Below are 24583 nucleotides of genomic sequence, written 5' to 3' on the forward strand. Positions count from 1 at the left end.
GATGAAATTAAAGTGAAACTAGCATGATTGTGTTTTTCTTTAGCCACATGCAGATGCATGGGGGCTGACGTGGAGTAGGTGGAGAGCTGGCTTGAGTCAGGTTTGTGGTTTTGCCCAGTAAAGAAAAAAGAGGAAGAGGGGAAGGGGGTTGAGAGTGTGTGCAAGGGAGTGATTGTACTGATTAACCAAGAGTTTAAGCTGAGTAACGATGGGAGAGAGTGGGTAAGTGGGTTGCAGAATTGTCAGAGTCAGAGTAACACAAGGAAATACGGAAACATGAGGTGGTGTTCAGGGTGTGAGGTGTTTGAAATTGCAATAATGAAGAAGTTGCCGAGTTTGGTAAGGCTCCCGTGATTATGCCAAGGGAATAAGTGGCTGAGTTAGGGGAGGACAAGATCCTTGGAGAAGTCAACGAACTGAGAGGTCAGAGAAGGGATGATCATCTAAGTGTGTATTATAACCATCTAGGACTAAGACTGAAATGGTATTGGAGTGTCTGATACGAGCAAATGATGAAAATATGAAGGGGAATGACAGCAATGATGAGGGATACTGGGTGACAAGCTGTAAAGCTGCAGGTTAGCAGGGAGGAGAGAGCAGGATGGTCTGGAAGCATTTTTGAGGAGCAAGGAGGACTGCTTCCTCACCTCCAGGCCCAGTCTATGAGGATCATGGTTGAAAATACTACTGGAGAGGGGAAGGGGGAGCAGTGTCCCAGGAAAAAGTCACATCTCCCTTAAGGAGGAGGTGAAGGGAACCTGAAGAGAAATTCTGAGCAGGTTGAGCTTATAGGAATTGTCCCTTGCATAAATAAATAGACTCTTAACGTGGTCGCAAAGGATCCCACCTCCTGGTGTTCATGCCCTGTGTGGGCTCCTTCCCTTGAGTGGGCATGAGACTTGTGATTTGCTTCTGGCCAATAGAGTATGGCAAAGGTGACAGGATGTATGTGGAGCGATAACTACGACAGATAGGAATGGAAGAAGTTTAGATATAGCAATGTTACTCAATTCTTTTAACTCCTCCTGAGGTATATTGCCAAGAATCACATGTTGATGTATTATCAAATTATAGATTTTCCTTCAGTTTTGTTGACAGCAAAGAACTGAAAACCACCTGACTTGCAAAATAATTTATAATTCATTCATTTGAGTCATTCACTTCTGTAGCATGGACACCAATTTTTGAATTGTCCCTCTGAAGTGTCCTGGAGATTTTTTTTATATCTTAGATCAATGCACCTCAGTAGTGGGTGAGTTTTTCTTTTGTTTTGTAAGGTGGGAGAAGAACAGTTTTGAAAGGGGATGCTGTGTCCTCAGATGCTTTCTCAAGATGAACAATTTCAGATATAGTACACATGGCATTGAGGCACCTGGAAATGAATTCCCTTAAAACTAGTCTTGGAAAGTCTTCATAAATCCCAGGGAACTTTGAAGATGACAGTTTTAGAGGCTGTCAGGCAGAAGAGGAAAGAGCCCAGGCTGTGAAAGCGAGGACAGCATGGGGTTAGGGCACTGTATGTAAAATGTAGGTGAGGGAATAGACACATTTCCGGGCGACAAGACTTAAGAAATGACTTAACTTTCTAGTATTTATTAGTCTGTGGGGGACCCCCAATAGAAATATTTCCTGTTTGGTGAAAAAATGTAATTTGTATGTGTTTTCTGAAACTTTAGAAATACCAAACAAATGCATTCATCTCGTAAAGTTTTTAAATAAAACAAGTATAAAGTCAAAAGCAGAATTAATATCTCTCCCTACCCAACAGATAACCCAGTTAACAGGGGTGTTGTAGGACCTTGAAAGTGCCTTCCAACTTCTAGGTTCCCCCTAAATCTCTTCCAATAAAATGTGAGGAACCGCTCACATTTTAAACACCTGTCCAGGCTCTCAAACCTGTGGTCCCAAGACTGTCTTGCGCATCTCTTCAACCCAAAAAGACATCTCGAGAGTTTAAACTAACCTTCGGATCTAGTGATCCATGGCTGGCGGAAAGGGAAGGAAGGTGCGGTCATCCCAGTTTCTTTCCCAAAAGAAATCGCTACAACTACCTTCTCGCCAGAGCAAGCTGTTAATATTAAATCTAATATTTGTGCCCACGCAGGCCCTCAAAAACGAGGCCCTATTGATCGCTATTTATAAACACTTACTGGACACCCACCACACGCCGAGCTCTCTCGCGCTGCCTGGGTACTTTTTGGCAAAGGGATGCCCATTTGTCTGATGACCACTCCCTCTAAACAGCCTTTTCCCCACCCTTGTGGGCAGCGTCCTCCGCCAGAGCCCGGGACCAGGCCGGGACGCCCGACTCCCCGCCGAGTGTACTGCCCCGCGGGCGCCTGCGCAGAGCGACCCTCCCATCGCTCGGGCGGGAGGCGGGGGCAGCCGAGAGAAAGGAAAGCTGCGGGCGAAAAAGGGCCAAACCCTGAAATTACCCGGATGTGGTCTCCGCGCGCGCATGCTCAGTGTCCTTTCGACAAGTTGGCAGCAACAACACGGCCCTGGTCGTCGTCGCCGCTGCGGTAACGGAGCGGCTTGGGTGGCGGAACCCGCGTTCGCGCCTGCCCGCTCTCCTTGGGAGGCCCTGCCCGCCCTTCCCTCGGCTCCGCGGCCGCCAAGGGGGCGGGAGCCGGCGAGGAGAGCCGGGCGCCCCGCGAGAGAGGCCCCCTACCGCGGGGCGGCCCGGGAGCGCGAGGCGGCCCGGCCCGCACGGGCAGCGGCTCGGCCCCGAGGAGGGGCGGCCTGGCCCGGACGCCTCGGGGCGTGGGCCGAGGAACGCTCCGGGCCGCCGGGGGAGTGACGGGCCCGGCGCCCCCGCGGACGAGCCGCGGCGGGAGAGCGGACGCCTCTCGCCGTCGCCCGAGCCCAGGTAACGCGCCATGTCCCCTCCCCTTCACCCGGCCGGGCCCGCGCACCCCGCCCGCAGCTTCCCCGCCCCGGGGCGGGCTCCCGGCGGCGGCGGCGGCGGCGGCGGCGGCGGCGGCGGCGGCGGGGAGCGCGCGGGAGCCCGGCGGCGCGGCCCATAGAGTGAGCGCGGCCGTCTGCGGGGCCCGGCCGGGCCGGCTGCTTCGGCGCGGGTCAGACCGAGCCGCGGTGCCCCGCGTCCCTCGGGCTCCGGGTGGGTCCTCCGGCCTAGAACTCCCCTCGTAGTTTGTTGCAAAATCAAGTTAAACTCGGACAGGGACTTCTGCCGCGGCCGCCGCTCCTCTTTGTTGTTCTTTGAGTAGTTTCACTGTCCCTCCCAGCTGAGCGTGTCGGGTCTGCTGGAGCGTATTGCCTTAGGTCTAAATGAAAGTTGTAAATGGTTTGTCTTAATTCCTTGTTTCAAGCAAGTTTTTGTTTTTCTTTGTCTCTTATTTTGTCTTCCTAGTTGTGTCATTACAGTTTGTTTCTCGCTTTGATTTGTTTACTTACTTTTTGAGTATTGTGGGTGATGGCGGTATGCAGGAAACATTCTTAGCACCTAATTGACACCCGTCCCCCGCGCTCCTAATAAAAAATAAAATGCAGTTTATCTTACTGCTAGGACTACAAGTACTGAGCGTGAAATTGGTGTAGGGCGGTGGCTCCATCACATGCCCCAAACTGCTGTTATAATTTCTTAGGCCAAATTTTAAAAGATTTTCAAAGAAATGGGTGTGTTTAGTTAATATGAAAGGCTTGTTTTTTTTTTTTTTTTTTGAGGAGGACGGTATAGAGATGTTTAAAAAACCCTGTTGAAAATTGATAGTTATTTTCCCCTGAAAACCTCAGTAAAATAAAAATATGTGTTTACTTATTTCTAAATAGTTTATTTTGAATTTAGTTTCTTAATGCCTTTAGTTTTTGTACCATCTTTTAAGATGAAACTGCCTGTTATTTAGGGATAATAAATATAAGATAATGGGGAATCATTTTAATTAGTCTGACTTAACTTTCTAAAAGCATGTTGTCTTGGCTAATTTTTAACTTTTGCAGGAATTAACATCCTTTTAGTCTCAGCAGCAGTTTGATTATTCCGATATGTAAAAAATAGGCGCAGTACTTTTTTCTGGAAGAAACTGCCCTAATAGAAAGTACAGAAACTCGTACTTTTACGAAGTAATTAGATTTAGAACATTGCATTTGAATGATTTTTATTGCAGTTTTCATAAATCGTCTTTGCCATGTTGTACGTAGACGAAATTTATTTCAGCTGAAATATAGCATGGGACGTTCTATAATGTGTAACTTTTCTTTTTCTGCTGAGGATTTATTTTCTCTTTTGGAAAGTTCTGATATTTTAGGACATGACATTTCAAATGTAAATGATTGATGTAATAAACATGTTAAAAATGACTTTTTTATTAATGTTTCTTCCATAATGTCATGATTTTGTTTTCTAAAATGGATTTGTTACAGAACAAATGTAATACAGGTAGGCCAAGTATTTAAAATTTGGAGTATCTTTAGGTCTAAGGGTGATGATGATTTATGTAGGTTTAAGTTGTTGGAATTAAAACTAAGAGCCTTTCTAGAGAAAATTGATACAACATTTTTGTGAGTCAATTAATAGAAGTGGCTTTTTCTTTGCTTTCCAGGTTTTTGGGTGAGGTTGCTTTAAAGAGGTATTGCATCTAAATTTTTTTTTTTTTTTGAAGTGGGAGTACCAAAGTAGAAACTTCTGTGCTTAGCTAAATTCCCTGTTGTACATCTTGAGCTTAGAAAAACTGCAAATCGGTTTCAGATTTAATGAAAACTTGTGCTGAGAAAGTTATTGAAATTTTTAGGAGTAAGTATGGATCTTTGACCTTTTCTGATGGCTTTGCTGTTAGAAGCAATTCTGCTTATATTAGGAAGCAGCAAATCTTATTTCTAAAAACCTATGCTTTACTTTCTTAAGCTACATTTCACCATTTGTGTGTGAATTCATTTTTCTACATTCCTCTTCAGACCCCCCCCCCCCCCCAATTAAAGAGCAAGTGTTAAACTAATTTATGCTGCCGGTCACACTCCAACTCTCTGGCTTGGAAGCTGTTTTTTCTGATTGAGCCGGTGTTAAAGTAACATCATTAGACACTGTTCTAATTGAGCTGTGAATTGCTGAGGCCTCTGCTAGGGGCAGTTAACCCTATAGGATCTGCCTCATTACATTTAAAATGCATATTTAGTCTTGCCTAAAATTTTGTCTATTTTGGTGACAACATACATTATTTTTTTTCTGTTTAAACTTCACTTATTTCAGTCCTGTGTTGTCCCCCTCTAGCTTGTACCTTTTTTTTTTTCATATTTTATTCAGTCATTTTAGAGTGAATGGTTCTTTAAACATCTTGCTAGCCATTTTATTGCTCATTGTACATATTTGGATTTCCTTTTTTTTTTTTTTCCTAGAAGGTTGTGTAGTTAGGCAGAAATTTTTGTTTTGCTTAAATGGTGATTAAAGGTGATTTTGAGGTGACAATCGCATATAAAACTGACTAAAATGGTTTCATTGATTTCATTATTTTCTACACTAAAGTTAAAGGAGTTAGTTAGATCAGCATAACCATTTCATCAAATTATCAAATTTTGGGATTTTTGCTCCACAGTTGATAAAGATTTGGTTGTTTTAAAAAGAGAAATTCAAACAGTTGACAAGTATGTCTAGATAGTATTCATTTGAGCGACTTTTAGTATGCTACTCTTTGTATCATAATATGCCAAAATATATGCTTAATAGTGAGTCAGATTTAGAATTTTTGGATTTTTTTTCTTCTCCTAAAGTGTGTAATTTTGGTGATAGGAAATGTGGCTAAATTTCAGTTTCTCAGGAACAAGATATTTTAGGTTATGTCACCTTGACACTATCACGTGGTGTAATTGGCATCCAGGAAAATCTCTTTTAACCATGAGAGTAGATTAAAAACTAGGGTAGTGCTTACCTATATAAACTAAGATGATAGGTGGTCAGAATCTTATAATTTAAGTCTTGGTTATTTACTATTGCAAATTATGTCATAGATCAGATAGATAGCTACTAGAGACTGATTGTAAAGAGTGTCTGTTTTTACATCTTAATTTAAAGTTTTGATAATTATAAATACCTTTAAACTTAAGGATTATACTTTATTATTTTCATTTTAAATGAGAATTGTTTGCAGTTTGGAAAACTTATGACTGTTTGGGGTTCATCTTTTTATTGCTTTTTTTACTCCCAAGGTTGAGGGCAGTGGTTCTCAACCTTGGCCGCGCTTTGAAAGCTCCTGAGGAGCTTTACAAAATACTGATGGCTGGATCCCACCTGCAGAAATTGTGACTCAGTTGGCCTGGGATGCAGCCAGATCAGAGTCAGGTTGAGCTATTGACGTCCTCTAACTTTTTTTTTTAAGCTGTTTCACTTGTGTCAGCTTTACATTCTGTGGTATACACATGCACAGTGTAATTATCTCACATCTGACTTAATGGGTTCATTGAAGGTATTGCCACATTTGTTTTGCTTCCAAGTCTGTCCCCCCAAGTGTTTCTCTCTTACGCTCCCTTATTTGAACCTCTTCTTCACTTTTCAATTCATTTGAGCTGTCTGGTAACCAGTTTTAAGAAACTATATTCTCCCATGAGAAGTTAGTATGTGAATTGCCATCCTAAATAGGAAGTTGATATTTTAATGTATTCTAAAACGCTTACTTGGGCTTCTTTTAAAGACTAATGACTTGGTTTAGGTGCTGAAATTTGCATCGAAACTCCCAGTGGGAATTTGGTCTTTGTAGAGGGGTTCAATCTGCTTGGAAACCATAACATTTTCCAGGCACCAGTTAACTGGTCACTTCACTGGTTCCTAAGATGGGAGCTGCATTGATTTAGCTTTTACTGTCAGAGGTTAACTTATACACTGTGAGACCAACTAATTAGCAGTTCTTTAGAGATTATCCAGTGGGGCATGTTCAGTCTCCATTTATATTAACTGAAGTAGTACACAAGTCCTAGTCTAAGAGTAGTTGCATCTCCATCTCTGGAAGAGCTATTTAAAAAAAAAACAAAACACAAAAACAAAGTCCTTTTCCAAAACACAGATTGAGGGTAAGAATGGAGGGGAGGAGTCGTGGGATTCTGTATCATTTAAAAAAAAAAAAAAAAAAAAAGGCTTTGAATATTTTAGTATGCTTATCCATAGTGCTTCATTTGTTTTGATATAGTACAAGCTTTATTTTGCAATCATTGGTTCACTGGAATAATTTACTTAAAATTCATCAACCCCCAATCTGCATGTTTAGAATGCAAATCTTATTTATGGTTTAAAAAAAAGACTTCTACTGAATATTTGGTATGTAGAGAGATATGATTTCTGTATCTTAATGTAGATGAATGTATGTAGTTTAAGTCTTTTTTTAAGTCAAAGTGTATTTCTAAATGTAGGACTGAATTAAGATTATTTATCAGTGATATTTACTAGTGAATTCTGGAGCATTTGATATCAGTAGATGGCCAGTCATTGTAATAATTGAATCATCTGGTGAACGGATGACTGGAAGTAGTGCTTAATGGGATGAAATAAACCAGGAATTACTGTACATAAACACGTTAGGTGCATTTATGTCGTAAATATCTCCTACCAAAACTAGTTGAAGGAAAAATTTTAAATGTGTTTTATGTATATAGATGTTGAAATTAAGCAGCTGGCTAATAGTAAGAAAAATGACATAACTTCCATGTAATTAGTCTTTTTAATTAGTTTTGTATATTTGTGACACTGCAGTTTGTTTTACTATCTTTCCGGTAATTTGTAAGGTGAAATGTGTAGACTAGCATAGACTATCAGTGCTTTGTAAAGCTGACAGCCCCTCAGACCCCTAGAGTGCTTTTTAAAGGTAGGGCCCCACTCAAAATATATTTAGTAGGGCTGGGCTAACCTGCAGGGGGAATTCTGATACAGCCCCTTTTGAAAGAGTAAGGTAGATGATGTGATAGTCTCCTTCATTTAGAGAGTTTCATGAAATGCATTTTTTAGTTATCAGTTATTAAAATTCTCCCCTCTTTACATTGTTTTAAAACAGTGTTTTCCAAACTGTGGTCCACAGACTCCTGGAGGTCCCCACAACCTTTATCATCTAGGGGTTCACAAAATCAAAATTATTCTCATAATAAAACTGAGCCATGTGCCCTTTTACTGTGTTGACGTTTGCACTAACGGTGAGAAAACAGGTGGGTAAACCGCTGGCACCTTAGCATGTATCAGGGCAGTGGCACTAAACTGTATTAATCTTTATAGCCAAACACACATTAAGCATTTGAAAAAAATGCCAGTTTCACTTAAGAATATCCTTGGTGAAGCAGTAAAAAGGTTTTTTTTCCTGTTCGTTTTGTTTTTCATTGAAGTATAGTTGATTTACAATGTTGTGTTAGTTTGTGGTGTACAACGTAGTGATTCAGTACATTTTTTTATATATATATTCTTTCTCATTATAGGTGATTATAGGATATTGAATATAGTTCCCTGTGCTATACAGTAGGTCCTTATTGTTTATCTTTTTTATATATAGCAATGTGTATATGTTAATCCTGAACTTCTAATTTATCACTTCCCATCTTTCCCCTTTGGTAACCATAGGTTTGTTTTCTACGTCTGGTAGCAGTAAAAAGTTTTAATTTTAATTTTTACCCTCTACTGCATGTCTTCTTAATATTCAGTGTGATAACTATTTGCTGCCAATGATAAAATCTGATCTTTCAAGTGAAAATTAGATTTTTGGAAAACTTGTATCTGCCACCAAGGGCTTGCCAGCTTCCTAATACTTAAAAGATTTTTCTGATGAGATTGGTGATGATATTTTGGAATGTGATTTTTATATATATATGTATGTATGTATATACATATATATATTCAAGAAATGTGTCAACATTTGGAAGATCTGTATAACTCAGTGAGCCAATCGTGCATGTGTAGGAGATCCATTCAAAGTACAATATGGACCAATGGATTTTAATATAGAGCCAAGAAGTTCATTGATATGGTTTCAGATTGCACATTGAAACTAATCTTTAAGAATTGCCATTTGTTGCATTTTGGTGTTGAATAAAAGGTAACTATCCATCATTATTTTAAAAGATCATTAAAATATTCCTCTCTTTTCCAATTACTTACCTTCATGAAGCATATTTTCTTCATATACTTTAACCGAAACAACATATCACAACAGACTGAATGCAGAAGCTAACATGAGAATCTAACTATCTTCTCATAAGCTGGACATTAAAGAAATTTGCAAAAATGGAAAACTGTTGCTCTGAATACTGACTTTTTGTTTTAGAAAATAAGTTATTTTTCATAAAACACATTAATATGTAATGGGTTTATTATTAAATTAATTTAATAGAATAAGCATTTGTTTATTTTAGTTTGTAATATGATAAAATGTTAATAGATGTCACTCACATAAACGAAGGCTATTTGGAATTCTCAGTAATTAAGAATGTATATAAGTGAATGAGAGACCAGAGAGTTTGACAACTGCTATTTTAAAGTAACTCATTATCTTTATTATTGACAAGATTACTGATTGGTTCTGTTGTTTGTGTGGTTTGTATTATATTGCTGCTATTTTTGAGAATGTTATTAACTCAGTTTTTGTTCAGTTATTTTATACTGGGAAACATGTAGCAGTCAAGTACAAAGGGAATTCATTGGCTGGGTTTGGAATCAAGAGCTGGCCTCAGAGTGCTGGATCCAGGGTCACAAGCAGCCAGTATCATGGGATTCTCTCTTGGGTTTGCTTTCCTTTATGTTAGTTTAATTCTCAGGTAAGCTCCAGACTAACTACTCCTAGCTTCAAATCCACTTTTTTTTTTTTCCCTCTGTAGTTCCAACAGAAGTCCTGGTGCTTTGTTACTAGCCTTACTTGAGTCCTCTCCCATCTTTGAAACAGCCAGTGTAGCTAGGAGGTGGCTCTGGTTAGTCAGGAATGGGATTGTCCCACCTCCCCGGATGAGGAGAGTCTCCTTGGAAAATCAGCGTACTGTTATAGAAGGGAAGATACATGCTGGCAGACAAAAAAAAAAAAAACATGTCAGCTAGAGAACTTTGTTGATTCTTCTTTTAACAACCTTTAATTTATTAATTCAGAGAAATGTTAATTTTTAAATAAGATTATGTAGGGTGAAACTAGTGAACCAATATGACATTTAAATCTAAGCCCTATGGGTAAACAGGAAGCATATCTTCAGATTTGTTCCTTGTAGTTCATTTTAAAAGTTATCACAAGAACGTTCTTTTTGTTGCTTTGTATTATTTCCATTTCAGATCTTTATAATCATTAATACCTGTGCATATAATCCTATGTGCGCATGAAGGTTCTACTCCAGCTGCCCTCAGTCTGACAAACCTCAGCTCTCACATGTTCCTCTGTTTAGAATCTAGGCTGTAACATGTGCTACAGGCAGTTGAGCTAAACCTGCACCCCCCCCAACCCCCCGCTTGTAAGCCTATGCTTCGAATTGCTTCCTAGTGATACTTCACCAGTCCAGGCTTTTTTTTTTTTTCATCTTGTTAAACTTCAGCACTTTCTCAAATAGTCCCATATATCTATAACTTCTAGAAAATACACTTCTGTTTGTTTCACATACATAACATAGTCAGTAATCCAAAAGTAAACAGACATCTGAGAAATTAAAAAAAGTCAACATTCATTAACTAAATTTATGAATTTTCATGACAGCCTCTCAGGCCAACACTCAGCCTTTTTAATTTTAGAGAGTGCTTTAATTATCTTGGTTATCTGGCTTTGTAGTCCATGGTGTTGCTTTTAAACCTATGGTCAACATCAGGTGACAGCTTATGTTTAATAGCAGGGCTAGAGACAAACCATAAAATAGGTAGATACAAGAACGAATGTCTGTCCCTTTTTGGTTTTTTTTTGGGGAGGGCATTAGATTTGCTTGTTTGTTCTTTAATGGCAGTACTGGGGATTGAACCAAGGACGTTGTGCATGCTAAGCATGCACTTTACCACTGAGCTGTACCCTCCCCGTCAAACCTCTGTCCCTTTTCCTGACTTCCTGCCTCCCATTACCTTGTCAGTGTGGGATGGTTCTATTATAATGACTTTATCTAATACCAGTATGTTAGAGACTTTTCAGGTAGGCTTAACTTCTCCAGTGAGCTCTTCAAAGTCAGAATATTTAAAGCTGAATTTGTTACTTGACTAACTCTTTTAAATCTTTTATTCTTTCTTCATCATTCATTTAACCTATCTAGGAAATGGATCACCTTTTGACTAGCTCTCTCTTTTTTTTTTAACTATAATTAGTTGAGTGAAAAATCTAGTCTGTTCTACCTAGAAGTATCTCATTGGTTCCCCTTTTGTTTCCATTACCCATGCCCCTAATCTAGGCCCTACCACTCTTCTGAGAACTGTCTCCTAACTAGTTTTCTGTTCCCCTTTGCAAAGCTATTCTACATGCTCTCACTGTAGGTTTTTTTCCTAATGAAAATCTAATACTGTTATTCTTCCCCCTCTTTCCTACCACAAATCTGCTCTAGACAAAACATCTGCACTCTTATCCCTCTGCTTTTTCCTATGATTTTCCTTCAGCCTGGCAAATTCTTATTCACATGTGGTAGTTATTAGTACTGTTCCACCAGTATTCTGAGGGCTCTCTTCTGGCGCATGGTAATATTGTACTTCTCTGTCTTCCTCCCTCACCATGACATTAGACATGGTCCTGGGTTTCTCAGCTTCCTCACTGTTGACATTTTGGGCTGGATACATTTTTGTTGTGGAGGGCTGTCCTGTGCATGGCAGGGCGTTTAGTAGCAGCCCTGGCCTTTACTCACTGGATGCCCAGTAGTTCTTTGCCTTCTGCCTCCCCATTCCATTTGTGGCAATCAGAAATGTCTCTAGATATTGCCCAGTGTCCTGGAGGGACAATGTTGCCTTGGTTGAGAACTACTGGCATGACCATGTGACTTGACTGGTCCAGTATGAGCAGGAGAGTTAGTCAGCCTTTAGGAGACAGTGCACAAGTTGTCCTATTTCCCCTAGCCCCCCCATTTAAGGACATATATAGAGATGGATCCTTTATTAACCTAATCCCTGAGAGGACAGAGAGCAGTGATGGACCTTGCTGTTACGGGCATACATCTGTCGTTCACATATAGTTTATACAGAAAACAAGCCTTTGTTTTAAGCTGCTGATGTTTTGGGGTTTGGTTGTCACTGTGACATCGGCTAGGCTAGCCTGACTGAGATACACCGTGCTGAGACTTAGTTTACCTGTTGACTTTCCGTGCTTTCTTATTTCCAAATCGCTTTAATACCTACCTCTTTTAGGCATCTGTTACTTAGTATAATCATGTTTGGATCTTCTAGATCAGTGGTTCTCAATGGAGTGAGTACTGCTTTTTAAGAGATGTGGAAGTTAGTGGGAGGAGCTTTGGTGGATGGGGGCCAGGGTTGCCATCCTGCAGAGTGAGAGACTGTGAAGAATTTTTTGCCTCCTACAACACTTTGAAATGCCCCAGAATTTCATGTAGGAGGAAAACAGTTAGCCTAGACCCTAACTCCACCTTAATATGTACTCAATTTGTGGGAGTTAAGTTTCTCTTCAGTTTCTTAATTGAAGTTGTTTTGTTTGGTACTTTATCAAGAGTTAACTGTTTTGAAAAATCATGTCACCAACTGCAGTGCCATTGTACCAAAACAGCACACCTGTCTGGAAAGGTCTGAATTTGTAGCTGTCATATTTATAGTGATTTTACATATAAGTGGTAGCATCTGTCCTCTTTAGTCTACTTCATAATTTTGTTGCCTGAGCATTTTTATTGAAATACACACTTCATTATATACTAATATGTTTCTCCCTTATAATTAGGGCATTGTTAAATTTTAAAAATATTATGTAAGTAAGTTAGAACTTTGTTTCAGGATAGCTGCTGGGGTGATATAAACTGTTATAAAAATTGGATGTTCTCAGTAGAGTTGAGACCCACTTTCTGATTATGTGCTCCTTGGTTTTGTATCTGTAGTGCTTTGCTCATAGCAGACACAGTGTTTGTTGAGTTGGCCAGTTTATGGTTCCCGGATTGCTTTTATGTACACTGTTGCATTTGATTACCATAGCCCGTCTATAAACTTGGCAAAGCAGATAGTTTTTCCATCTTATAGAAGAGAGAATTGAAAGAGATGTTAACTTGCCCAGTCATGCTAATAGAGCTTTGATTAGAATATATAATTTTATTTATACCACTCCAGTGCCCCTGTCTACTGTCATTCCATACCACTCTTTAAAAAAATATAATCCAGAGCTATTTAATGTAGAAAAACATCTATATACCCTTGCTGGTATTATTTTTTATACAAGGAACTTCTCAATTATGTTTCAGGCCCTTGTGGTCTTAGGAATACAACAAAGACAAAAACACGAGAAAGCTGTTTGAGAAAGCAAGGACATTTTTGCTAGTTTTCAAAGAAATGTGCAATTAAAACAGTTTCTGAGATACCATGAAGGCCAAAAATAGCCTAAATTTTAGAGATGGTAACATCTGACAGTGAGATTGTGATGAAATAGTTACACTCAAACACTTTAATTACATTATAAATTGGTAATCTTTTGGAATGTAATACTGGAAAATGAGTACAACAGCATAACTATTTGCATTCTTCAAAATTTGTTGCAGGGAAATGACACAATAAAAAATCTTTAGTTCACCCACAGACATTTGCCTGATGTGTTAGGAACTGTGCATGGTACTGGGAATTTCTAAGATGAAAAAGTATTGCTATTTTCTGGAATTTCTAACTTTGTGACAACAGGGTGTGAAACAAATGCATAATTAAATAACTATAATATAATGAGTTGGGTCGTAGTTGGGGTGTGTTTTTAATTTGAGGGAGGGGTCAAGTAACACACAGTAAAGACACCAGGGAAGTAATTCTTCAGGATTGTGGGGAGAGAAGACAGTGTATTAGGGGAAACTCTTGGAGAAATTGAGACGTTTAAGCTGTGCTTTGAAGGATGGCTATGACTTTATCAAGTGGATAAAATGGGACTGGGTATTTTAGGCAGAATAAGTAGCCTGAGCATGAATCTGAGAGACATGGAGAAGTGTATTCATTCGACAGTAAGAAGCACCTATGTGTCCTAGGAATTGGGCATATAATGATGAATAGGACAAGTTCAGTTCCTATCCCTGAAAGTTTTCAAAGTCTAGAAATGAGAATTAATGTGAGGTTGGCATTCTGAGATTTCAGACTAGAGATTTTCTTGGGCCAGATTTGAGTTGAAGATGTGTTTGGTTTGGCATACACAGTGTTTTCTTTCTCCTTCCTCCTTCCTCCCCTTTCCCCACAAATAAGTTGCCAGTACTTATTTTTAACATACAAGTCAAGTGAGCATTGAAGGTGTGGCAGCTCAGATGCCACTTTTGCTGGAAGTGTGTAGCAGCTGTTCACTTTAGATGGACATGCACGTGTACTGCTCAGTTCTTTTCTTTACATCTGGCACATTTTATTCATTTATGTAATTTGCCTAGCTCCTGTATGCCTTTGTGTTGTGAGTCCTGGGTGAGTGATTTACTTCTGTTCCTGACCTATTAAGTTTTCTTTGACAAATTTTAATAGGAGAAAATGCAGAAAAGTGCATAGTATGTTTTAGGAAAATCTCCTTTTAGAACAATTAAAATAAACATTTTAGCTTTCAGACAGTAGCTGCTTTCACTAAACATGTGCTAGGCATTTTATATAGATTTTCAACTTTGAGATCTATATACTGTCCTTTTAATTCAGGCTCAAAGAGATTTTAACTAACTTAATTTGTCCAATTACTTAGTATGAGAATTGGGACTCTAATTAATACCTAACTCTAAAACCTACCAGGCAGATAATCTTCTGGAACTGTACCTTTAGCATGTATTTATTGACTGTGAGTAAGTGGCTAAGAATTCAACTGTGTAAGAAAAACTGCCTTTTCCTCTGCCTGGGGCTTATAATTGGTTGAGGAGACAGGCATTTATATAAAACAGATAACAATAGAGGGGGGCACGTATTAAATACCAAGTGATGTAAATTCAGGGGAGGCCCAAAACTACCACAGTGTCAGGTGGGATAGAAACTGGCAGAAATGACTAAAGTGAAGAATCATGTAACTTTGTGAGAGGATGTAGGGGTAGTCAGTGAGGGAGGCAGGTCTGGGATGCTTTACCAAAGTTTCCAGCGCTTGGTAATCGAGTGGCGTTAAAGCTGTACAAGTAAAGGTCATCAGAAGAGGAACAGGTTTTGGTAGAGATTGATGAGTTAGTTTTATCTATTTGGTGGTAGGGGATAGATTTTTAAAGATTCAAGTAAATAGAAAAAATAAAAGCAAAATAAGCGTGGAATGCAATGTCAGCAAATGAAAAACAACCCAGCATAAGAAGTACAGCCTCAGCTCCCACTGTATCTCATTTATACTTAGGCTCATGGCCTTTTCTTATTCAATGTGGGATCCTGAGGTTAGGTAAGTTAGTATGTGTTATAAATATTTAATGGATTTTTAGTTAATACTCATTTTCTGTGTTTTACTTTCTTTTGAAAATAACTTACCCTTTTGCTTTTATGGGTAAAATCTTTTGAGGAATTCAGTGGTCTATTTTTTTTAAATAACTTTATATATATATATATAATTCACATACTATAAGATTCATCCTTTTAAAATGTATGATTCGATGGTTTTCACTATAGTGAAAAAGTTGTGCAACCATCACTGATACCAATTTTAGAACATTTTCATTATCCCCCAGAGAAACTCCATACCCATTAGCAGTCATCCTTCATCCCCTGAACCCCAACTGCCAGCCTCTGGCAACCGCTAATCTACTTTTTGTTTTGTTTTGGTGATTTGCCTGTTCTGGATATTTCATATAAATGGGATTATACAACATGTGGCCTTCTGTGACTGACTTCTTTCACTTACTATGTTACATGTATCAGCACTTCATTCCTTTTTATGACTGAATAATATTACATTGTTCTCGTACTCATTTATGCATTCATCAGTTGATGGGCATTTGGATTGTATTTACTTTTTAGCTATTATGAATGATACTGCTATGAACATTTATGTACATGTTTTTGTGTGGACATAGGTTTTTGGTAATCTTGGATGGAATTGCTAAAAGTGAAATTGCTGGGTTATGTGGGAATTCTGTTTAACATTTTTAGGAACTGTCAGACTACTTTCCAGAGTGACTGTACCGTTTTGCAGTCCTACCAGCAGTGTTTGAGGGTTCCATTTTCTCCATTTTCTCGCCAGTACTTATCATCTATCCTTTTAATTTATCCAGCCTAGTGAGTGTGAAGTGGTATCTTCTTATAGTTTTGATTTGCAGTTCAGTAATGACTGACACATTGAGCATCTTTCATATGCTTGTTGGCCATTCATCAGAGAAAGGAGTATTAGAATCATTTGCCCATTTAAAGATTATTTTCAGTGACAATCATTGTCAGTGGTCTCTTTTAACAAAGTTGGGTGTTAACTGATAAACAGCATTTGGCACCAGTTAATGGTGAATTTTTCATGTGTAATAGTGATAGACTTTTACATTTAACTAGTTGTTAATCAAGAGTATTGTAAGGTGCTGGTCTTTATAAGAAATCCTTTTGGAACGTCCTGTTAAGATTTTACTTTAGGTTGACTAGTACAGCCAATAAGACTTGATTGAACATGTCCTATAAAAATCAGAAAGCCTAACGTTAATATTTTTGCAATGTCAAAAACAGCAACATTTTAATCAAGTCATTTAAAATCCTAAGCACCACATTTTAATTATGTGCATTGAGTCTATGACTTAACTGGAGCAATTCTGTCTTTTCCCAAGTAATTGAATCTACTTTGTGAAATGTGTTCTAATATCTGTGTCTCATTTCTTTTAGGTTATCCTGAATACCACATGTCTAACAATTTTCCTTGCAACGTTAGCTGTTGTTTTTCACTGCGTCCAAAGGATCAAAATTGCTCTGGAAATTGGAGACATATTTGATTTAAAAGAAATTACTTGTAACAAATGGACAATATGTCTATTACGAACACACCAACAAGTAATGATGCCTGTCTGAGCATTGTACATAGTTTGATGTGCCATAGACAAGGTGGAGAGAGTGAAACATTTGCAAAAAGAGCAATTGAAAGTTTGGTAAAGAAGCTGAAGGAGAAAAAAGATGAATTGGATTCTTTAATAACAGCTATAACTACAAATGGAGCTCACCCTAGCAAATGTGTTACCATACAGAGAACATTGGATGGAAGGCTTCAGGTTAGTCTTATACTAGAGTTTTTTCTGTATCTTCTGTTGTGGCTGATTTTTTAAAGTTTTTGTTTGCTCTTAAGTTACTATTGGAAATTGAATGCTTGCTCCATTGCTTTAGATACTGTAGTACATCCTTTGCCAGTACACATATGGCAATATATTGAAGAATAGATCTTCTACATAATAGAGATATGTCTTAAAAATTTTTAAATGTTTCGACTAAGAAAAAAGTTCAGTGTAGAAAAACTGGAAAATAAGAATTAAAAAAAAAGCAGAAGAAAACCCACATCTTTAGCACTTTAGTTTTCATCCCTGTAGCCTTTTTTTTTTTTTTTTTGGTGTTATATGCACATTTTAAAAACTGAATTATACTTGGTCCTTTTATAACTTAGAAATCTGATATTGTATGTTTGGTCCTTTTATATGAAAAACTGTAGAAGCATTCAAGCATATTTTTAAAACTTAAGGAATTAAAAGCTTATATTTACAAATTTTCTTTACCTTTCATTTTCACTGATGAGATTTTTCATATAGAACTATGCAATACCTCTCCTGTGTTTAATGTATGTAAAGAAACATAAAGAAAGCTTATGTTAGATTGAAAATTTTTTTGTTTAGAGTTTAGTCATGGTTTCCACATCATATTCATACTTTTTTTGCATTTTTAAAATCTTAGCATAAGCCTTGAAATCATACCTAAGTTCACTGCTATGTGACTATGATCAAATGTTATTTTGAGCTTTAGTTTTCTTGTTTATGAAATGGGAATTATAACATTGACTTTGTAGGATTATAAAGAGTAAATGAGAACATATGAAGTGCCTTGTATAGCATGTGGTGCATAACTGATGCTCAGTAAATGGTCATTTATTTTTCCTAGGTGGCTGGTCGGAAAGGATTTCCCCATGTGATCTATGCCCGTCTTTGGAGGTGGCCTGATCTTCACAAAAACGAATTAAAACATGTTAAATATTGTCAGTATGCATTTGACTTAAAATGTGATAGTGTCTGTGTGAATCCGTATCACTATGAACGAGTTGTGTCACCTGGAATTGGTAAGTAGACTTTGCTTTTATGCTTAGAACAAAGGGAAAAGATCTCAACAGTGTTTTAATTTTTCTAAGTTAGTAATTTGGAGTTAGTCCAGGATTTCAACTAAGGTTAAAGATTCAAGACATTTTTAATGAAATATAAATATTTAAATTTGAATTCAGAACAAACTTGTATTTTGACTGCTAAAACTAAGTATTCATAGTTGGTATTTTGCCCATTTAGAACATTTTGAAAAATAAGATGGAAAGCATTACAAAATTGAATACTTAGTTTATGTATTGTCAGCTAGCATTTATATTAGTATTCTTGAATTGAAATGGTTCATGAAGTTTTGAATCTGTGGTTTAAATTTACATTCTGTAATTTTAAATGTAATGGAAATTATTTTCACATTAATGATTAATGTTTCATTTTCTTTTCCCCTTTAAAAATTTAAGATCTCTCAGGATTAACACTGCAGAGTAATGGTAGGTAATCTGTTTCTTGTAATCTTCTCTCTCCTTATATCCTGTATTTTTTTTATTGACCTAGAACTAGTTTGTGTGGGTGCTGGTAACATTTACAAGAAAAGAACTTACTGCTTTGGAAATGTAGATTTTTTTTTTTTTTTTTTTTGGCATGTAGATTTGAGACTGGATTTAAATAGGCTGTTGGCTCTTTGGATTCGAACTGTTATTTATAGCTGAAAGTAGTCTAAAAAATATGATAGGGGAATATAAAACATACAAAGGAAGAAGAATTTTTGAATTGGTAAAAACTGGCTATTTTGGAAGAAAATCTCAGAGAGCCAATTTAAATGAGTATAAATAACCTATAATATTTGATATTTTAGAATCAGGTGTAACAATGTTTAAAAACACCAATATTCTAATATTTTCATTTCAGCCTAATTTATTTTAATGAATGATGATTTTATTAGTGACTTAAAACTGCACACTGTATTAATTTTTTCAGTCTTAATACATTTTGAATAAATAAAACACGCTACTTTAAAGTTTACGCCTTTCACAGATGTTTTAATCCAAAAGGAGAAGGTATTTTGAGGTGGGGAAATTAAACAACTGGTGGGGTGTTTTATGTTTTGTTTTTCTGTGTAATATTTGAGAACAAAGATCTGTTAAAACTTGAACTCTGTTTCTTAGAACGTGTTAATGAACTAAAATTTCTGTAAGAACTAATTAGTCAGTATCATCTTAGAAAGGTGTGCCTTTGTTCTGGAAAGAAATCAGTGGCTTAGCACCTCTTCTGTGGCAGAATCTTAGACGGGTTAGAGATATCATCTGACCTTAAAATTTAGGAAAAGCATGAAAGTCTACTTGCTTTTATTCTCCACTTCTCCTCCATGTCAGTGATAATAGAGGAAGATTAGTGCCTTTTGGAACTTGTTAAGGGTTAGTAGGTTTCTGAGAACAATGGGTTGGAAGCCGTTGTGGTGGTCTAGGAAGGGGATCGTTGATTGATTGGGTAAAAGCCCAGTCTCTTCACCACACGCACATTGATATCATGTCACCTCTTTTCTCTGAAAGTGAACACCCTTCAGATCTTCACCATTCTCCAGCTATGTTTTTGGAGAATGAAAGCATTTAGCTCCGTTAATGTTAGGGATTGAGAGACTGTAGCGATAACTATATCAGAATCTCCCTGGGCGGGGGTGGTTGTGAGGGGATCCAATTCTGAAGACTCTTTACACTGCTCATCCTAAAATACTGCTGTTTTGAGTACCTGCTAGGATGGGCGTGTGTGAATCCATAGCCTCTTTTTCAACTGCTCTAGGGCTGTGTTCAGCCTTATGGAGCCCCCTAGTGGTGCTTATGTAAAGGCTGGCTTCAGTGGCTTCTTTCCTCAGAAAACAACAGGTGTTTCTCACAGATCTTTCTAGATTTGGACAAAGAAATAATATAAGGCCAAGCAGCTAAAAGTTAAGAAAATGGGATAATTCCTTCACTTTTGAGTTGGGTTCTTGGTGATAATCATTTCCAGCCTGTCTCATCTCTTTTATGAAACTTTTCGTGGCCACATTGGCTTGAGTGTTCATTTAAACAAATATTTAATGAGCATGTATTGCCTGGTACTGTGTTGGGTTCCAGGGATGATAGGTTAAATGAGGTGTGTTTTTTCTACTCTAGGGAGCTCACAGTCTAGTGGAGGAAAGAAAAGGTAAATAAGACAGTGACAGTACCATCAGACAAACTGTGACCTGCTAACTGGTGGTGATAAACAGCAGAGACCTAGGATGAGCTCAGTGTCTTCAGCTTTTCTGTCCCCTGTGCGTTCTTTACTTCTCATAGAACATTTTACAGTCACTGTATACATATATGACCACTCTAAAAACGTGGTTAAACCATAATAGCTAACACATTCTAAGTACTCATTTTTTGTCAGGTACTGAGCTAAATGATTTACAGATATTGTGTCATCATTCTCATCATACTCTTACTTGGTAGGTGGCATTGTCCACATTTTATCAGATGTAGAGACTGGTGCCTGGAGAGGTCAAGGAACTTGCCCAAGAAGAGACAGTTAAGAGGAGCTGGATGAACATGTGCTCACTATTTGATATTTAAACAATAGAAAAATATCATCAAAGACTGTAAGCTCCATGAGGGCAGTGATCTTTTGTTTGCTGATGTATCCCAAGTGCTAGAACAGTACCTGGAACATAGGTGCTCAATAAATATGTTTTCAGTTAATTAATTTGTTGAATGCTAGTCCATAAAGAGAAATACATAATAATTTGGTGTCTGTTTTCTGGACTTTAAAAATATATACTATATGTTTCTTTTTAATTTTATTTTTTTGAATAGGCAAAACATGGTCCATAAATCAAAATACTATAAAAAGGTATACAGTGAAAAGAAGTTCTCCCACCCCTGCCCCCATTCCCCCCTACTTCAGGTAATCACTTTTATTAGTTTCTGGTGTTTCCTTCCAGGGTCTTTATGCAAAAATACATATATTATTTCCCTCCTTTCTTACACAAAAAGCATACTGTGCACTATTCTGGACCTTTTTTATCTACAGTATGTAATTTTTTAAACATGCATATGATCATAGCGTACAATAGTGTTTTGTAACCTACTTTTTTCCTCTTGGCAAAAATGTATTGCAGACATCTGTCCTTGTTGATAACTCAGTTTTATTTAAGAAACATATGTTTTAAGTTATTTGATTAAAGAAACCTGTAGACTGGTAGAATCCCAAACTTACATTTGGGAAGGTTTAGCCAACATATTAGGCAAGAAGAAGTCATGAGGTATAACTCTTTAAAAGCAGAATTCAGTTGTGATTGCGCATTAAACCGAAAGTTCAGCTGAAAAGCAGAAACAGTGAGTGTCAGGTTGACCAGCTATATCCTCAAATCAGTAACTTTCTCCTTATGTATTAGCAATACAATATCTTGGTGAAAAGATCCCAGTCACTATAAACAACAAAAAACCCTAAAATTTCCAGGAGTTAAATAGAGATGTCAGAATCTGTATGCAGAAAATCACAGAACTTTGTTGAAGAGTATAACTTTTACATATAAAAGTTGAATAAATACAGTCATACCACTTATATCCCAAATGATTGTTTTCTTTGTATTTTTATAATTTTGCCAGCATTAGTGATGAGTGGTTAGATCCAGTTTTTTAACTAATACATAATGATATGTTAAGCTCCTTTTGGTTATTTTTTGTTTCCATAGATTTTTCTAGAGGGAAACTCTTTAGAGTGGACTTTATGGGTCTTAAGAATATCAGTGTCTTAATTAGTTTCTGTGCTTGGAAAGCCCTTTAAGAGATTGTACATAGAAATCTGAGCAATAGATTATTTTTACCTCTTTGAAATATTCTCAGTTTAATTTAAAAAAAATGTAGCTAATTGGTAATTATGTGTATTAGATTTTTTTTCAAAGATTGACATAGGGAAATATAAGGAGCATTGTATGCTCCTTCTTAGTGGAAAAGAGAATATGCTTTTATGGGCTATTAATTATGGGTTGTTTGCTAAAGATAAAAAACAAACCCCAAAACTGTAGCCTAAGAAGAAATGGGGAGGTTCTGGGTAGAGAACCATTGATATTATAAATGCAGTTTCAGTTTTCTTTTTTTCCTCACAACAAAGCTAACTATTCCTTAGTTTGTTCAAGGAAAGGTGTAATGTTATATCAGCTAGAGATTGTCTTTGCTTATTAAAGTGTAACCACATAGGTGCAAGATGATATTGAGTTTTTTCACACTACATGTTTATCAAACATCATTATTTGGCTTGGGTTTCTAGAAGAAAATTTCAGTTTGATTTACCATTTAGGATTTTTCTGTCTCATTCTGATCCTTTAGGGGACAGTCAGTATATTTCACTTTCAAAGAATATGTTACTTAACAGTAATTCTAGATCCTGGAATTAGAAAGCTGTCAGATCCCACTCATTTCTACACTGTGAGAGTAGCAGAAAGAAAAACTAACTACTCAGTCTCAGTTTGGGCTTCTTAGCTGGATAAATATTTTCCCCAGCCATTTGATTTTTGTTTACTTCATGTTATGTATTTGAGGTAATAATTACTTTTTAGGTTAATCAAGAAACTAAGGAATACCTCTTCAGGACCATTGCTGTAAGTTGTTGGAATATAGTTTACCTTCAGATTTCAAGGAGTCAATCAGATTTATCTGATGCCACTACCTCTGAATAAATAGCTTTTGTTGATAAAGTAGTATACTTTTAAAACCGTATGAGAAAATTCTGAGTTAGGGTTATTTACACTACAGTTGATTTTAGGTGTTGTTACGTTACTTACAAGGTTTTTTTTCCCCTGGGAATAGAAGCTTAATAAGATTTTAAAATATGTTTACTTTTCTGTATAGCTCCACCAAGTATGTTGGTGAAGGATGAATATGTTCATGACTTTGAGGGACAGCCATCATTATCCACTGAAGGGCATTCAATTCAAACCATCCAGCATCCACCAAGTAATCGTGCATCGACGGAGACATACAGCACCCCAGCTTTGTTAGCTCCATCGGAGTCTAATGCTACCAGCACCACCAACTTTCCCAACATTCCTGTGGCTTCCACAAGTGAGTTTTAGAGTCAGATGTAGCCAGCAAAGTGAATTTTCCTAACTATTGAATATTTTGTAAGTGGTCATTTGGAGGAAACCTCCAAGTAAGTGAAAATTAAAAGTACTATGGTATCTTTATAGGTAAACAAGTATTAGATGGATTTTTGGGTTGTCCTGGAAAAAAACGATGATTGTAATTTATTTAAATGTCCTTATGTTGATGTATAGTAAGTTGGAATTTAAGTAATGATTTAAATTAATGGTCTAGTTTGTACTTTATTATATGCAGAAGTAAGAAGCCTCTTGAGCTTTCTAGATACATTTTAGGGAAATATTTAAGTAGCCAACAAGTAGCTTTGAACCAAGTTGTTTATAAAAATCTATGCTAATGGAATTGCAAGCTTTCTTTCAATCAGCGTTTTTCTTTTGCTTTATCTGGCGGAATATCACTTTACATCTCAGTCTTCCATTGTGCAAACTTAGAGAAAGGGTTCTTGACAAACGTGTTTATAACATGTAACCCTCAAGATTGATATTAAGTATTTTGGTCAGTTTTGAAATAAAGCTGCATTCTACATATCTAACTTTTTTCCCCCCTAACAAGAAGTCTATTTTCAAAAGACTCCTCCCATTATAGAGGTACCCACCTTCTCTGTTATGTCATGGAGGCAGAGGGCTAGTAGGCTCAGCTTTTCTTGGCCTGATCAAGACAGTAATGACCTGGTTTTATTAATACTGCCATTTATTTTCAGTCACCAAAGGTTAGACAGTTTGCAGCTACTCAAGTGGAGTAGCTTTTTTTTTTTTTTTAAGTCACAGAGCAGGGTCTTGTATGTGTGGTGTTATTTGCATCTATTTGCTAAGAAGATTGTATATCTAACCCCACATCAGCAGTAGATTGTTGATAGATCTGGACTGATACTTTGTTAGCTGATACCAAAGGAAACATTATTTTATTTACTTTAATATCAGGTGAGATTCAACATAGAAATTTGATCTTTGGAATAAATGGAAGACTGATTTCTATAATTGAGTTTTCAAATAAAGTATATCAGATGTCCCCCCTTTGATTCATTTTACTTCTTCAAACAGTATCTTTTGGATTTGCTACATGAAATGATAGTCTCACCATAGACAGCATGTTCTAAGTGGGTCATGTAGGTTAAACACATACTTTAGAACCTGGACCCCTGACCACTTAGTACATCTATTATCTGTCCGCTCTTTGTTTACCAGTTTGGATATAGGTGTCAAACAGTAGGTAGGGGGGGAGAAAGGGTA

At 37.2% G+C, this 24583-nt stretch overlaps 1 protein-coding gene across 2 annotated transcripts in view; it reads left to right on the plus strand.

Annotated features, from left to right (window-relative positions):
• The first annotated feature begins 2495 nt into the window (after positions 1 to 2495).
• The window catches only part of SMAD4 (SMAD family member 4), a 48025-nt gene continuing 25937 nt past the window's right edge, over positions 2496 to 24583 (plus strand). For both annotated transcript variants that reach the window (XR_012503289.1, XM_074355225.1), the window contains exons 1-5: positions 2496 to 2869; positions 16838 to 17217; positions 18092 to 18266; positions 18702 to 18731; positions 23106 to 23318. Coding sequence is in view for 1 of the 2 variants with exons in the window: in XM_074355225.1 (XP_074211326.1) it covers positions 16969 to 17217; positions 18092 to 18266; positions 18702 to 18731; positions 23106 to 23318 (667 nt within the window). In the remaining variant the exon portion in view is untranslated. The remainder of the gene's footprint in view (positions 2870 to 16837; positions 17218 to 18091; positions 18267 to 18701; positions 18732 to 23105; positions 23319 to 24583) is intronic.

Source organism: Camelus bactrianus, chromosome 30 (assembly GCF_048773025.1).
Source record: "Camelus bactrianus isolate YW-2024 breed Bactrian camel chromosome 30, ASM4877302v1, whole genome shotgun sequence".
NCBI classification, from domain to species: domain Eukaryota; kingdom Metazoa; phylum Chordata; class Mammalia; order Artiodactyla; family Camelidae; genus Camelus; species Camelus bactrianus.